This window comes from Pipistrellus kuhlii, unplaced genomic scaffold (assembly GCF_014108245.1).
Source record: "Pipistrellus kuhlii isolate mPipKuh1 unplaced genomic scaffold, mPipKuh1.p scaffold_m20_p_18, whole genome shotgun sequence".
Classification (NCBI taxonomy): Eukaryota; Metazoa; Chordata; class Mammalia; order Chiroptera; family Vespertilionidae; genus Pipistrellus; species Pipistrellus kuhlii.
Genome location: NW_023425493.1, coordinates 16580578 through 16597907, shown reverse-complemented (window position 1 = coordinate 16597907; position 17330 = coordinate 16580578). Strand labels below are relative to the sequence as shown.

The window sequence follows — 17330 nt, the reverse complement described above, 5'->3', positions numbered from 1 at the left end:
TGAGCCTGAGATATTTTGTAGTGCCAGAAAATGAGGAACAAAAACACCCCACAGAGATGAAGACAGAGGGACTTAGGAGCCAACTGAGAGCTCTCAATGACCAAAGTTTGCACTAATTGGAACAAAAAATATAGTAGTGGATTATATAAGTATAAAATAAATATTCATGAATCTGTGGATGGTAGCTAAATGAGTAAATAAGTAATAAAGATAAATCTCTGATACAGAAAAATTCAAAAAATGTATGTACATTCTCCCTCAAAAAAGTGAAAATTAACTCCCTGCCCTGTGAGTGCTGTGTTTAATGACTTGTTTCCAAAGAGGAGTATGGAAAGGGGGGAGCAGGTGTAACTTTGCAGTGTGGTAACTTGGCAGACACTATCTCAGGTGATAAGTGGAACATCATCGGGTGTAGGGCATGTGCCTTGGATATGTGATGAAAATGGCACTTTGGGCTTTTAGGGCTTAGGGGACAAATGTTTAGATTATGAGACACTTCTGGACCTATCATAGAACTCCAGGAGCTAATTGATCAGCAGATATCCCGACCTTTTCTTTGAGGTCCTTCTTCAGAGTATTAACTAAAAGGAACTCAATTTATATGTACATGTTGGACTACTAATATTACTGTATTGATGTTACTTTTTATACATAACTCTCACACCATAGGAGTATATAACATAGAACATGTACATAGTAGGCATTCTATGAATGTTTGATGGAACATTTTATATAGATACCATGGCAGGCTTTGTAGGAACGTGTATAAGAAACCTTACTCTCCTTCAAGGTTCAAGAAATGGGAACACTGAGTTAGATTGGGAAAATAGGTTATTGCCACTGGAATTTCTTGGTAGTTGAAAAGAATCAGGTTGATGGATATTAGGTAATTTTGAATTATGAATTTGAAAATGACTTTTAAAGACTTCTCTATTCTGAAAGTTGATGATACTTACCTGACTGGATTGTCCCGGCAGAATATTTTTTGGAAGACTGTATTCAGATGACCCACTTTATTCCTCCACCAAAGGAAAAGAAGAAGAAGGAAAAGGATGATGATTGTGGTGAGGAGGAGGATGTAAGTGAATTTCATGGAGACTTTATTATGGGCAGATTGTTGTTACAGAGAAGAGAATGGATTTTAGTAAATATACGCAGTTAAGTTAGCATTACAGAAAACTTTATAAACTGAGCATGATGTCTGTCCATGAGTTGATGGCATTCCAAAAAGGTTCATGTGAGTGACAAGCTCTTTTCATATCACGAGTTAAATAATATCTGGTAAAAATGTCAAAAAGAAAAAGAAGAGAAACAGTAAGATGTTTAAAGTGACTCACAACACATGTGTCACTAACTGGTAGAAAGGCATAATCTTGTGCCCCACCCCAGATCTGCTGAGTCAGAATCTACATTTTCACCAGATGTCCAGGTGACCCAGTAACCAAGGTAACCAAAAATGTGTTGTAACAACGTTCTCATTACTGAAGGTTTGTCATTGATTCTAAGGCAGACTTCTTAGAAAAGACTGACCACTTTTAGAAATAGATGAAAATGATCAAATCCCTGCCTGCAGGACACTCATTTAAAAACTAAAGAACTTCCTATTTGGTATGCAGTGAACCTGGAAATTACACGGGAGGCACACTGTATGTATATAGAGTTGTTACATGGGCCCAGCCAGCTTGGCTCAGTAGTTAAGCATCCACTTATGAACCAGGAGGTAAGAGTTTGATTCCCAGTCAGGGCACATGCCTGAGTTGCAGGTTCAATCCCCAGTGTGGGGCCTGCAGGAGACAGCCGATTAATGATTCTCATCATTAATGTTTCTCTATCTCTACCTCTCCCTTCCTCTCTGAAATCAATTTTTAAAAAGTATATATTTAAAACAATAGTTATATGGTAATTGATTCAGAGAATCATGAGCAGTTCATTAATCAGTAGGGAAAATATTTTAGAAAAACCAAGAGTTTATAGTTAGTCATAAGAAAGAAATATGTTCAGTAGGAGGAGCCATTAGAAGTTCAGAGTCAAATGTTAAGTTTGTACTTGTATTTTAGTCATGTCCTGTGGGAAATATTGGTTAGTACTTAAATCAACATGCCATAGGTTCTACTCTTTTGGAAATTAAATTTCTTCTGTTTGCCAGAAAAGACTAATCAGGTTTAATTGATGAGATTATGTGTCATTGAAATATTAAGAGCAGACATAGGAGACTTAATCTCATGAGCTGTGATAATTGAGACAGTCAAATATGTCTCCTTCTTTTGTAGACAAATTGCAACCTGATCTGTGGTGATGAGTATGGTCCAGAAACAAGAATGAGCATGGCTCAACTGAATGAAAAAGAAACTTTTTTTGAGCTCATTGAAGCTCTACTTAAGTACATTGAGACTCTCAATGTTCCTGGAGCTGTGTTGGTCTTTCTGCCTGGCTGGAATTTAATTTATACTATGCAGAAACATTTGGAAATGAATGCACATTTTGGTATGTGTCTTTGAACTGTTGTATATATGAAAGTGAAAGTGAATTTTTCTTCTTGTGCCCTAACCAGTATGTAAAGACAAAATTTATTGTGTCCATTTTTATATAACAGCTAGAGGCCCAGTGCATGAAATTTGTGCACTGGGTGGCAGGGGGCGGGGGAGAGTACCCTCAGCCCAGCCTGTACCCTCTCCAATCCAGGCCCCTTCAGGGATGTCTGATTGTCAATTTAGGCCCTATCCACAGCCTGATTACCCCTAACTGGCCCCCCTCTCCCTGCCAGCCTAGTTTCTCCATGCAGCTTGTTGTTGGTTGTTACTATGACGGCATCCCAGAGAATTTGCATATTCCTCTATTAGTATGCATGTGCATAATGTATAGCATTTTTAAACTAGGCTCCTATTTTTAAACCTTAACCTTTCTGTATTGTTATAGGAAACCATAGGTATCAGATTCTGCCTCTACATTCTCAGATTCCTCGAGAAGAACAGCGAAAAGTATTTGACCCAGTACCAGTTGGGGTAACTAAGGTAAACAATGAACATTACAGTTATGGGGTTGTGAATGTCATAGATATTAAACAAATGTTACTGGTCTTCAAAGAGCTATTAAAAAAACTAATCTGTCTACATTGAGGGGAAAGGTGATATTCTTTCCAAGTTTAGTAGGCTTTTCATTAACTAGTCAAAGGCTAAATGATCAAGTTCCTGAAGTGTAATTTTCTTTTGTCATTTTGTTACAGGTTATTTTGTCCACAAATATTGCTGAGACAAGCATTACTATAAATGATGTTGTTTATGTCATTGACTCCTGCAAGTAAGTTCACAAGGAACCTATTTGCCTGGAATAAATCTTTAGAATGTAGTTTAAGTTTCTGTGTACTTAACCATCAAATCACTGTGTATTTATATATACTAGCAGTAAACTAATAATGTCTCTTGGTTTTTTATCATCACAAATCAGTTATGGGAGAAAGTGACAAAGCTTAGCACTGGTAATTTCTGACTGATTCCACTGCTCTTATCTATGGATGTTTTGTTGGCTACTTCCAGGAAAATTAACATCTGTTTTGTATATAAAGACAATCAGTATTTAGTACATGACAAATACACTACTTGTAGGACACTTCATTTTAGAATTAAAAGACTTCATATTTAGTATGAAATGAGTCTGAGAGATACATAGGATGGCATTGTGTATAGATTAAGTACTTATGGTAATTGATACACAAGACAAAAAAGTCAAAGTTTGGTTATATCTGGCCAGCTGTGCCCAAGTCTTTTCTATATAGTCTCTCTGCCTATCTGACAATTGAAAAAGATTTGCAAATGCCCAGTTTAGGGTTTGGTGAGTAGTATGCAGCTCCTCTGTGCCAGACCCAATCATTTAGTGCTAGTCACCTATAACAGATAAATGCTTTACATTTATTTATTCACTTAATATTTATATATAAAAACCCTATGAGATAGGTGATGGTATTATACTCATTTTCAGATTAGGAAAATGAGGCACAGTATAGGTTAGTCACTTAGCCAAGATCATGTAGCTGGTAGTGGCACATATGTGTTACATTGCCTTTTAGTAAGTTGACGGGAGATGCAGTCAAATTCTTACTGGTGCTGTTCACAAATAGACATCACATGCAGGTGTGGCCATCTGGAACTCATCCCCCACTTAGAATAATAATAGTTACATATTGGTAGTTCACATGAGTCTTAGAATTAACTACTCTGTGCTATGTAGGCAGAAGGTGAAGCTATTCACTGCTCACAACAATATGACAAACTACGCGACAGTGTGGGCATCCAAAACAAACCTGGAGCAACGGAAAGGACGAGCTGGCCGAGTACGCCCGGGCTTCTGCTTTCACCTCTGTAGCCGAGCTCGTTTTGAAAGGTGAGACCAAATATAGAATAAAGATGGATGTTGTTTTTAACCCTCTATAGACCTCTTTCCTCCTCTCCCTCATCCCTCTTTTTCTTCTCTCTGCCACAAATTTAATGAAATCCGTGCATAAATGCCTCCAGTTAACTATATTGGAGGAGACTTAGCTTGGATGATAAGATTGCAGTAAGAATGAAAGAAATCACAGATTGATTGTCAGTGGTGGCCTGTTAGATATTGGTTTACTTATAAGCATTTAAAAGGAGAATATATGGACATTAATTTTGGTTTCTGCATAGCTTTATCACTTTGGGATTATTGATATTTATAGAATGATTAACTTTCTGAAAAATGGGAAAGTAATATTTTGAAAATATTCTATAAATAGAATATTTCTCTTGTGTGTGTATGTGTGTCATGTGTCCCGTTTCCCCCCCCCCACCCCCCCCCCCCACCCTACCCCCGCTGTTAGCACATCACCTGTTTCATGATCTCATCTGTCTGAGAAATAGAGGCCATTATTTAGATAAAGAAACTAAAGCTATAAAAAGTTTAGCTGACTGCTCCAGGGCTGAAGTCCAAGTCTGTTTATACCTTGAGCATTTCCATTTATAATACACTAATGGGCTGGTGGACTGGACACCCCACCATGGTCCCTTACCCGCCAGCTGCACCTAGGGCAACACTGTTAGGGGTGTCGAACTCAATCAGAGAAGGGGCCAAAATCTAAAATCCAGCCTAAATCGCGGGCCGAATGGTTTACTGAACAGTCATAAACTGTCATTGTGATGGAAACGCAGCGGAGTGCAGTGATGACAGCGCGGTGCGGGCCACATTGCAAGGCCTGGCAGGACGGATTTGGCCCGCGGGCCTTGTGTTTGACACATGTAGCTCAAAGGGAGTCTACAATGTAATGGGTCCCTTGCAAGGCTTGGCATGCTGGGATTAGGACAAAACTTGCTCTCGTATCGCCCAAGGGTCCTGGACAGGGAGAGGACACTCTGTAAAGTTGCTGTCCCTTGGCAGCTCCTGTGTTGAGCTTCTGCTGCCTGGTGGTCAGTGTACGTCATACCTACATGCCAGCTGGCCAGTTGCTTAGCCTTTGTGTGTGTGTGTGTGTGTGTGTGTGTGTGTGTGTGTGTGTATATATTGAGAGAGAGAGAGAGAGAGAGAGAGAGAGAGAGAGAGAGAGAGAGAGAGAGAGATGGCCTTTTAGGGAATGTTTGTGGATGGTATTTAATAGTTAAAAATATTCTTACAGCTCTGAATTACAGACTTAACAAATTGCGGGCTGATCACGAGCATTCTCATGTTTTCATGTTACACAGTGTTTTTTATAAATGTTAAATGCATGCCTTAAAATGAAATAGCCATTGCATTTTGAAGTTATCTATTAGATGTTCTTACAAGCTAATATCTTTTTAATGTATGATGCTTTGTAAAACGTTTTTTGTACTCATTCAGTAAAACTTATCTGGCCACTTGGTAAAGCTATCAATAAAACTACTGGTGTGCAATGTGTTAAGACATGTATTTAGTTGTATATTTCTGGAGATACATGTACATAATGCACTGAAGAAAAACTAGAGAGGCTTTAGTTTGCCTTTATACTGGTACCTTATGGCTTTGCAGTAATTATGAATGTGGGTTTATTTTAGCATCAGAAGTTAACTCAGGAGACTGCCTGTGATATTTGGATGATAAATTCTTTTAAAAGGTTAGATTACCCCTTGAACTGAAACAAGTACTGTACATCTTAGAGTAAAGCATCTACTAATTAGTAATGCATGAATAGACCTACAATGAGTATTTTTGTTCTTTTCTCTGTAGGATGAGGAATGAATATGCTATATAGGCATTTGTATAAACTTATTTAAGCTGTTTTGTCAGTACTATTGGAATCATCTGTAATGGTTCCTATTGATCTTCATCATGAACAGATAGTTCATAGGGAATAAGCCTGGATTAGAAGTGTAGAGACCTGGGTTTTAATACTATTTGTGCCTAATATAATATATTTCATGAACGTAAGCATTTACTCTCTTTAGTTCTCTTTTTATAAAATGAAATTAAGTTACTTGGCCGTTTTGTGTCTGTTACCTCAGTTGTTAAAGAAAGATAGTACACTACCTAGCCCATAAGATTTGTTCAAGAATAAAATTAGTTAATAATGTAAAATACTGGGAACAGTGCTTGGCACATAGTAAATTCTCAATAGATGTTAGCTATTGTTATTTGTATTAATTTGTAATAATTTATTTAAATTTTAAAGGTTAAGATGTCTTTTCAGTGGCACTAAAATTGTATGGACAAGGAAGAGGTTGTGAGAAAATGTCAGTATTAGCCCACATCATCACAAAAGATCTTGTTACTATTTTTAGCCTATGTTTGCCAGCAGGCGGGAACTAAGATGCCACAGGTGGGGTAATAAGGATAGTTTTTTCATTCTTCACTCCAGGTGCAAAAGCTATCTGACCCTGTAAGTACAGTCATAGTCATAAGTCCGTCCTTAACCAGTTTAGAGAGTCTTGTCCAGTGACAGTTTTTGCAGTAAATATAAAACATTTTTTGATAATTGTAAAAGGATGAGGGAAGTGCAGTTCCATATTTCTAATTACCTGCGAAGATTTTATTATATAAATGTGCAAAGGAGGATGGTTATTTTATGTTTGTTTTCTCTTAGACTCGAAACCCACATGACACCAGAGATGTTCCGAACACCACTACATGAAATTGCTTTGAGCATAAAACTTCTGCGTCTGGGAGGAATTGGCCAATTCTTGGCCAAGGCAATTGAACCTCCACCTTTGGATGCTGTAATTGAAGCAGAGCACACTCTTAGAGGTACCTATAAATAGACCTACTTGGCATATGTGAATTATATCACCTGTCTTGTTCTCGCAAGTAACACTTAACAATGAATCAAAAAGAAAATACAGTCCTCAGGACTCTGATGCTAAGGCTTACAGTGTTGTCTTATGTGCTTAGTATTATCAGGATTAACAATGAGTAACATGAGGTAAAACAGAGTTAATGTCTTATTTTGGGGGAAAATGGAGAAAAGGTAAGATGTCACCTCTTAACCAATATTTAACAATCAAAACATCAATAACTCATGATACTAAATATTTTATGTACATCTTTTAGAACACCTGTTTTTTCTTTTTTCTTTTTTTTTTTAAAATATATTTTTATTGATTTTTTACAGAGCGGAAGGGAGAGAGAGAGAGAGCTAGAAACGTCGATGAGAGAAACACCGACCAGCTGCCTCTTGCATACCCCCTACGGGGGATGTGCCTGCAACCAACATATATGCCCCTGACCGGAATCGAACCTGGGACCTTTCAGTCCGCAGACCGACGCTCTACCACTGAGCCAAACCAGTTTCGGCAGAACACCTAGTTTTTCTAATCACACTTCTGATTGAAGCTGTTGTAGTATAGTGGAAAAAATAAGGGTGTTGGAACTGAGTCTAGTCCTCATCTGTGTAAACCTCAGACTTGTTCTCAATATATTTTTCTCAGAATTATCAATAGATGATATCAGACTTTGGCACATAGGTACTTTTAATATTTATTACTATATTTATAGACTTCTCATGGACTATTCAGTTTTACAACCTACAAGGCCTAATTCTAGTATATCTTCATAATAGGTGCTCCAGGATTTTTGAGTGAAGAAAGTTTTTGGCTGGTGCTGGCAGCTGGCTTGACAAGTGATAAAAACTCAAGTGCACTTTTCTAATCTTAATCTATAAAGAAATGTTTCATCTTTGTCTAGGTTAAAGGGTGTTCGTTACTGTTTCTGCTCACAAAGAAATATCTTCCCACAGAGCTTGATGCATTAGATGTCAATGATGAGTTGACTCCTCTGGGCCGAATCTTGGCTAAACTCCCCATTGAGCCTCGTTTTGGCAAAATGATGATAATGGGATGTATTTTCTAGTAAGTACTTTGTTTTATTGCTGATAGTTAAATGGCAGGATAGTTTCAAAATCTTATTCCCCTCCCGTTAAAAACAGGATGGGCTCAGATAGGAAAACTGAACATTTTTAAGTAGGCCAGTGGCATACTTGAGACACTGAAAGAAGTATGAAGTGAGAACAAATAGTAGATGGACATCTGGACACAACTCGCTGGGGAAAGAGCTCTGGTTTTCTTAGAAGGTACAGCTCAGGAGGTTGGTTAAACTATAATTGTCCCTGAAATAGAAATAGCATTAGATAAAACGATATGTTTTATTAGAAGTATTGAAGATTAAGAGATTTGGTAAAATGGGTAAGAGTATAGGAAAGGAAAACTATACACTAACTAGTCATCATTTATGATAAATATGCATTCATTAATATCCGAGCTCATTATTCTTTCCTGTTCTGCTTCGGAAGGGAGCAGCTGTAAAGTTCTTTGTTAAGCCAATTTCAGTGCTAATAAAGCAATATCATAGCCAGTCAAGACGCTGACCCACAGTTTACTGTCTGAAGTGCTGGAACAAGAAAGAATGAGACTGACTTTTCCTTTCTCCATTTCAGTGTGGGAGATGCTATCTGTACCATCTCCGCAGCCACCTGCTTTCCTGAGCCTTTCATCAATGAAGGAAAGCGTCTGGGCTATGTCCATCGAAATTTTGCTGGAACCAGATTTTCTGATCATGTGGCCCTTTTATCGGTGTTCCAAGCTTGGGATGATGCTAGGTATGGATTTGAAAGAGGATAGTTGTAAGGTTTGGGTGAACTATCTCTAGTTTCTAATCTGTATCTAATTCCCTGGGCTTTTAAAATAACTCTTATTTTAGAATGGGTGGAGAAGAAGCCGAGATACGTTTTTGTGAGCACAAAAGACTCAATATGGCTACACTAAGAATGACCTGGGAAGCCAAAGTTCAGCTCAAAGAGATTCTGATCAATTCTGGATTTCCAGAAGGTAAGACTCTTATAGACTTAAGACACATCTGGAGGGAATATATGTAGTGTACACTATCAGTGCAGTCTGTTTCAGCTTCTGACTTTGACCCTGTGCTTTCTGTGTTCCAGCTATTCTTTGAATTATGGTGGGAAACAGTTTTTCACATTAGTTCAGTCATTTTATTTTTATTTTATATTATTTTATTGTTGTTAATCCTTACCCAAGGATATTTTTCCACTGTTTTTTTTGTTTTGTTTTGTTTTTTTAGAAAGTGTAAGGGAGGGGGAGAGAAAGAAACATCTATGTGAGAGAGACACATCGACTGATTGCCTCCCACACTTGCCCTGATAGGTACGTGCTCTTGACCCGAATTGAACCCGGAACCTTTTAGTCTGTGAGCTCTGTCCACTGAGCCAAATGGCCAGGGCAGTTCAGTGATTTTTAAAAGGAAGGAAAAGGTTAGGATTCTCAAATAATAATGAAAATGATAGATGATTGAAAAATTGTAGTACTTTGGGGAATTTCTTAAAAAATATATATTTTATTGATTTTTTACAGAGAGGAAGGGAGAAAGAGAGAGAGTTAGAAACATCGATGAGAGAGAAACATCAACCAGCTGCCTCCTGCACATCCCCAACCGGGGATGTGCCCGCAGCCAAGGTACATGCCCTTGACCAGAATCGAACCCGGCACCTTTTAGTACGCAGATTGACGCTCTACCACTGAGCCAAGCCGGTTTCGGCAACTTTGGGGAATTCTAAAATATTTTGTGAAGAACACTGGTTTAGCTTTCAGTACTCTGAGAATTGAGTGGTGTGCTGAATAACCTGAAATAGTGGCTTATGAAGAGATTCATCAATGTGTCCATGTATTTATTCTTAGACATGAAGTAAACTCTACCATGTTACATTTTAAGTGACTTTAATTAAGGTTTTTAGTGTGTAGACACTCACAGAGGACTTTGTGATGTGATGTAGAAAAAGTAATCCAGCTGTAAAGTTCTTTGTTAAGCCAATTTCAGTGCTAATAAAGCAGTGTCATAGCCAGTCAAGACGCTGACCCACAGTTTACTGTCTGAGGTGCTGGAACAAGAAAGAATGAGACTGACTTGATATGAAGTTGAACTATTGTACTTTTCTCCCCCAGCTAGATTAATAACCAGAATTATTTCTTAAATCATTGAGAACTGAAACAAACCCAGAGTAGGACCTGGTAGAGCCTGGTGGGCAAGATGACAAATTTTAAAAGGATATGATTTAACCAAAGTAGTTCTCTTCTGCTGTGAAGTGACTAAATTTATAATTTTTAAAATTGAATTCTAAGGAAAGGGAAAATGCATTTTTTATATGATAGAATCTTCCACAATGGTCTTGTATGCAGATATTATTATTCATTTTATCAATGAAGAAATGGCACAGAAGTTTAATCTACTTGTTCAAGTTCATTCAGTTAGGAGGTTTTAAGACCAGAAATCAGGTGTTTCTAGAACAAACTATCTGTGCTGTGGACCCTTCAAATGATGGTGAAGTCCTCAGAGTATAGTCTGGAGTAGGGAACATCCTTCTCATTCCAGTGTGTGCCCTTGGATCATCACTTGTCTGTCCAGAAGAACCATCTATTTAAGACCATCAGAAGGAGTACTTTGGTCCTGCCAGTGTCTTATTCAGAGAGTAGAGAATTGTTTTGGGGTGTGTGTGTGTGTGTGTGTGTGTGTGTGTGTGTGTGTGTGTGTAAGTAATCATCCCAAGCTTATCTTGTGGTTGAGTGTATAAGACTCAAGATATTTTAGTTCTCTTAATGTGGATTCTCAGCAGAATTTTTTCTTGAACTTAATCTGGGTGTAATAGTGCCAGGAAGAGAAGTTAGGCAGGTTGTTTGAAAAAGGGGTTGCAGAGTCATTTCTCATAATGCTATTAAGTAGTTTATATGCAATATAAGGTTTAGCCAAATATCTGATTTTTTTTTTTTTTTTTACTCCATTCCTCTTAACAGACTGTTTGTTGACACAAGTGTTTACTAACACTGGACCAGATAATAACTTAGATGTTGTTATCTCTCTTCTGGCTTTTGGCGTGTACCCCAACGTGTGCTATCATAAGGAAAAAAGAAAGATTCTCACCACTGAAGGGCGTAATGCACTTATCCACAAGTCATCTGTTAATTGTCCTTTTAGCAGCCAAGATGTGAAGTACCCATCTCCCTTCTTTGTATTTGGTGAAAAGGTAAGAAAAGATTAGTTAGAAAAGTTTAGGTTTAAAATTTAAATTATCTTTACTTATTAATGTGCCATGGGAACAGGAGTTTTAATTTTTAAAGCATTGTTCATTATCATTAATAGCAGTTGATCAGCAGTTGGCATGTCAACTCTTGTCTCTTTCTTGATCTGCAGATTCGAACCCGGGCTATCTCTGCTAAAGGCATGACCTTAGTCACCCCTCTGCAGCTGCTGCTCTTTGCCTCCAAGAAAGTCCAGTCTGATGGGCAGATTGTGCTTATAGATGACTGGTACGGATTTTCAAATAACAACTCCAGAGTCAGTTTTGAGAATTGTGAGATGTGATAAAATCAGTTGCTGATCTAACTTAATTATAAAACAACTAATGGCAAAACTTGGTGGCACCAAAGGTTCTTTATAACTTTGTCATTCTCTTCATTCCCTTTCTATGTTGATAGTATTGCTTATACTTGTAATAAGTCTTAAATTGACTATAGCAGTAAGAGGAGCAAATGCATTAGGCATCTATCACCATGAATACCACACTAAGGAGTTAGAATCACACCGGAACATGGGTACCTCTTTTATGTACTCTATGTATACTTTGGTTAGAGACTGAGGGTAAGTAAATAGTATGCATGATAGACTTTATGGTTTGCAACTCCTGCCAATAGCTAGCAGTGAATTTTAGGACATTAATGTAGATTTTTATTCTTCATACCTGTGTTTGCCTAAATTGCTGAGGGTCATGTGGGGGGACATTATACAATAGTAATTGAAAGTATTGGTACTTAGTAAGAAGTTTATTTCATCACTTGCTGTGTGTGAAATTGAGAGAGATAATAGTCTTATGTATCTTCCTCTAATTTTTCATCATTTTTCTCTACTTTAGGATCAGGCTGCAAATATCTCATGAAGCTGCTGCCTGTATCACTGCTCTCCGTGCAGCCATGGAGGCTCTGGTGGTTGAGGTGACCAAGCAGCCCAGTATCATTAGCCAGCTGGACCCTGTAAATGAACGTATGCTGAACACAATCCGCCAGATCTCTAGGCCCTCAGCTGCTGGTATCAACCTTATGATTGGTGGACCACGGTGAGTACCACAGTAACTTCTCTGTGAACTAAGCAAGGACAGTAATCTTGCATAGTATCTGAAGCGCAATCCAACAAGGTATGCCTTCTGTGTAGAGTCCATGGTGACTCACATGATAAAGTGACAGAACCACAGTATTGGTTTGCCATCTCCAAAGGAAAAAATGATGGTGCTGGGTTAAACTGCTGCTGCTTCAAATGAAAAGCATCAGGGTTTATCTTATGGAAGTAGAAGAACATGGAAATAGAAGTGTGGGATTTCTTTTAAATGTTTAATTTCCTTTACACCTTTTAAATATTTCTTTGCCCACAGCTTTTTATTTGAAAACAGCTAATGTCTACAGAAAAGAATAGGATAGACTCTTAATTTAGGTTAGAATTCTGTGACACTTGCTTTTGTGTATGTATTACTTCTTATATAATCATTTGTGATTAAGTTGCAGGCATTATGACATTTTACACCAGTATACTCCATATAACTTTTAAGAACATAACTATAATACCACAGTCATACCACAAAAATCTTGTTATAATAACAGTAATATACAAATTAAAATCTTATAAAATGAAATGTTTTCTAGTTACAAACTACTAGTGGCCCAGTGCACAAAATTTGTGCACAGGGGCAGAGGGGGGGGAGTTTACTCAACCCAGCCTGCACACTCCAATTGGGGACCCTTTGTGGGATGTCTTGACTGCTGGTTTAAGCCCAATCCCACAGGAGTTCACTTATACACAGATTTTTAAAAATAAATACATACCCTTCCAGATCCCCAGGTTTCATATCTAATTATTCAACCAGCCGCAATCGAAAACAGTATTTACTATCAACAGTTGAGAATCTGCAGATGCAAATGGCTAACTGTATTGTTCTGTGCCATTTTCTATAAGGGACTTGAGGATCTGCAGATTTGGGTATCTTTTTTTTGTCCTAATACAAATCCACCTAGATACTGAGAGACAACTGAAGTTTGAAGGGGGGGGATTTCAAAGTTACATGTGCTTTGACTGTATTGGGGGTCAATACCCCTTACCCCAACATTCTTCAAGGGTCATTTATACTTGGTCCTCCCAACAGGTCACATGTATAGAAGAATTATTGAGGAGACTCTTCAAAAATAAATCTGGGGGAAAAAGGGTCATATGCAGATACAAATGCAGTTATCGATATTTAGAAGAGGAGTGATTACTTTTGGCAGGATGGGGTAGTGATCAAGGGTGCTTCAGAGATAATCTCAGTGAAAGATAAAAGTCCAGAAACTGGAAAGGATGGGATAAATGTAAGACCGAGTTTAGGATGTATTGATATGATGGAGCCCCGGATTATAATAGGTTTGAAATGGGGAAATAAACAGCTGTGCAGAAAAATCAGTAGGAATTGGTGATAGATTGAAATAGGGAGATCGCAGTGCAGCTATGGCATGACAACAGATCCTGGCCACATCCTGACTGGGCCCAATGCTGAACTGGTAATGCTAGTCTCAAAGCTGCATGGGAGGAATAGCTGCTTGGGGTGTTGTTGACGAGACATGATTTCTGCAATTTCCCATTACCCCTCGTGTTCTTTGCCTCATGAAACAATCTGGCGTAAACAGATTACCCAGACATTTTCAAAAACATTTCAGAGTTAATGCAGGAAAATATTTGGTTGATAAAGATCAAATAATTCATTCCCAACTCCAGGGACCTCTTCCTAACATATTATTGCTTCATTAGAATCCTATATAATTGAACTGAGTGAAAATGAACTGTCTTTAAAGTTGTAATGCTATACTGCCAAAATGGAAGATCTTTGAGAATGAACTAAAAAGAGCTTTAGAAAAACAGATGGTTACAGTTGATGCCTCCTCCTGTAACAGAGTCTGAGTAGCATATGTATTTCATTTCAGTTTGTACTTGTGCATTTTGTTTTATTCCCTTTATGTGTTGTTACATTTTCAAATATGCCTAATGTTTGTATTTTGTGACTAGTTGAGAAGTATGGAGGATCCTTTGCTAAAGTGGTGGCTTTGTGCTTTTCGTAGGTATGGAGATGGTCCACGTCCTCCCAAGATGGCCCGATATGACAATGGAAGTGGATATAGAAGGGGAGGCTCTAGTTATGGAGGTGGAGGCTATGGCACCGGAGGCTACGGCACCGGAGGCTACAGAGGTGGAGGCTATGGCAGTGGCTATGGTGGTGGCTCCAACTCCTATCGGGGAGGCTATGGTGGAGGGGGAGGCTATGGTAGAGGGGGAGGCTATGGCGGAGGGGGAGGCTATGGTGGAGGGGGAGGCTATGGTGGAGGGGGAGGCTATGGTGGAGGAGGAGGCTATGGTGGAGGGGGAGGCTATAGAGGAGGTTCCCGAGGGGGCTTTAGAGGTGGTATGGGAGGAGACTATGGTGGTGGAGGGGGTTACCGAGGATCTGGGGGATTCCAGAGAGGAGGGGGCAGAGGGGGTTATGGGGGTGGCTACTTTGGGCAAAGAAGAGGGGGTGGTGGCTATTAAAGCTTGGTTATGTTGGGGCCTATGCATAGACGGTAAACAAAAAATGCATGCTACCTATTTTCCCAAGTTGTTCATTTGCTGTTAATAAGTAAACCCATTTTTCATCTATTCTGTGGTTCATTGTAGTTTAAGGAAACCAAGCATATAGACACATTAGTGATTTTGTTTATATTATGTAAAATATAACAATCTATTATAAAAATACCGGTTTGTATTTTTTTCTTTAAGAAGTAAAGATTTGCCTTAAAATTAACTTGATATTTTCTTGGCTTTAGTTTAATACAATACAAAATAAAATATTACACCAAATATAGGCAATGTACTTATTGATCTTACACAGAATAACTTTACAATGCCAGTTATATGTTAGTTTAAAACATTAGAGGACAAACTACTGTTTCAAAAGTACATCGAGTGATATTATCATTTGTAGTAGAATAATTAGCCTTGGAGTGGAGTTCTCTCTCTAGCAGCAAACACTTGCCAATACACTATTCACGTAGACCTCTGCATCTGAGTAAGACTACTAACCTAGGTAGGCCTGAGCATTTGGCTTTTTCCTGTTTCATATTTTGAAAAACCTAAGGCCAAAGGTCAGCATTATCTTTTCTAAGTTATTTTACAGTGTAAAAATTAATAAATAATTTTAATTAGAATTTAAAACGCACAAAACTCTTTGAATAAAGTTTATATTTAGGCAAAGAATAAAGACAAGTTTCACCAATACATGAAGTTTATATACCTAACAGTTAACTGTCTATATTAACATACATATAGTTCAAAGGATATTTTTAAGTTAGTTTATTTTAGTAGAGATATTTATACATTTGTAATACTTTACAGTTCCAAGGATTTTTACATATTCCTCATTTGAGAAATAGAGTACAGTAGACATTACAAATGCTTTGGATTAGACAGAACTATGCTGCTTTCTGACATGTGGGTGATGTTGGGCCAGTTTACAGAATCCTCCACAACCTTCAGTAGTTACTGTTGATAAACCAATGGCTCCAATCTGTAGATTCAAATCTGAATCTCCAACTCAGATTTCCTTTCTGAGCAGACTACCATCTATAGTAGTGGTATAAGCAGCTGCCTACTGGTTATACATTTCTGCTTAGAAATTCCACTGAAATTAAAAAAAAAAAAGTCCATATAGCTGACCTTTAACAACACAGGGGTCAGGGGCACCAACCCATCAATTACACAGTCTGAAATTCACAACTTTTGACTCCAAAAACTTCAGTTGTCCCTCGGTATCCATGGGGAATTAGTTCTATGACTTTCTGCTCCCGCACATACCAAAATCTGAAGATGTTCAAGTCCCTTAAACAAAATGGCATAGAATGCATTCAGTCAGTCGTCTGCATCCCTAGAAATACTGTTTTGGATCGTGGTTGGTTGAATTTGTTAATGTGAAACTGGAGAAACAGATGGCTGAATGGCTATTGCAAAATTGTGTATATGTGGATCATTGCTGTTCAAACCTGGGTTGTTCAGGGTCAGCTATATACTTCCAAACTGAAGAACATTCTCTAACTCACTCTATGCCTTCTATACTGTTCCCTGTTCAACTGTTACTGGTTTTTTGAGGTTTTTCTAAAATATATTTTATTAATTTTAATTTTAAATTTTTTTTTAACAGAGAGGGATAGAGAGTTAAAAACATCGACCAGCTGCCTCCTGCACACCCCCTACTGGGGATGTGCCTGCAACCGAGGTATATGCCCTTGACCGGAATCAAACCTGGGACCCTTAAGTCTGCAGGCTGACACTCTATCCACTGAGCCAAACTGGTTAGGGCAACTGTTTTAGTTTTTGTGTTTTTTTTACAGAAATTTCAACTACATAATTGCCGAAAGTCACTTTTACTTCCAAAATACCTTTCATTCTATTCTGAATATTAATTTGGGTGTACAATGATGAAACACCCTCTTAACTGATCTTTGCTGCCTGCAGTCCTGTCTGTAGTGCATTCTCCACATTCAGCTGGAGTAGTAAACATCCCATACAAATCTATTATCATCCCTCCCATTCCTGTATTCAGGGTTCCTTCAGGGTCAGGGCAAAACACTTTACTCCTACTCCTACTCTACACTCTGTTCCACCCACCAGCCACACTGCACTTAAGGCCTTATCAATGAAAGCTTCTGCCCTTTGTACATGTGAAAACATATCTTAAGCTTTTGTGGGGTAAGAGACACCCCTAAGAATATGATGGAAGCTATGGACTCTACAAAGGCATGTAACAATTTTTTAATTAAAAT

At 38.2% G+C, this 17330-nt stretch overlaps 1 protein-coding gene across 2 annotated transcripts in view; it reads left to right on the top strand.

Moving 5' to 3' along the window:
• Nucleotides 1-15316, top strand: part of DHX9 (DExH-box helicase 9) — a 53444-nt gene extending 38128 nt beyond the window's left edge. Inside the window, exons 16-29 of one of the 2 annotated variants that reach the window (XM_036442027.2) lie at nucleotides 978-1078; nucleotides 2271-2484; nucleotides 2917-3011; nucleotides 3224-3297; nucleotides 4225-4377; nucleotides 7049-7209; nucleotides 8198-8309; nucleotides 8894-9055; nucleotides 9157-9284; nucleotides 11259-11488; nucleotides 11656-11771; nucleotides 12374-12574; nucleotides 14598-14776; nucleotides 14885-15316. In XM_036442027.2, coding sequence (XP_036297920.1) covers nucleotides 978-1078; nucleotides 2271-2484; nucleotides 2917-3011; nucleotides 3224-3297; nucleotides 4225-4377; nucleotides 7049-7209; nucleotides 8198-8309; nucleotides 8894-9055; nucleotides 9157-9284; nucleotides 11259-11488; nucleotides 11656-11771; nucleotides 12374-12574; nucleotides 14598-14776; nucleotides 14885-15063 — 2105 coding nt within the window. In that variant the 3' untranslated portion in view covers nucleotides 15064-15316. Of the gene's footprint in view, nucleotides 1-977; nucleotides 1079-2270; nucleotides 2485-2916; nucleotides 3012-3223; nucleotides 3298-4224; nucleotides 4378-7048; nucleotides 7210-8197; nucleotides 8310-8893; nucleotides 9056-9156; nucleotides 9285-11258; nucleotides 11489-11655; nucleotides 11772-12373; nucleotides 12575-14597; nucleotides 14795-14884 lie in introns of both variants that reach the window. The other variant, XM_045583155.1, reaches the window with a different exon arrangement.
• Nucleotides 15317-17330: the final 2014 nt, after the last annotated feature.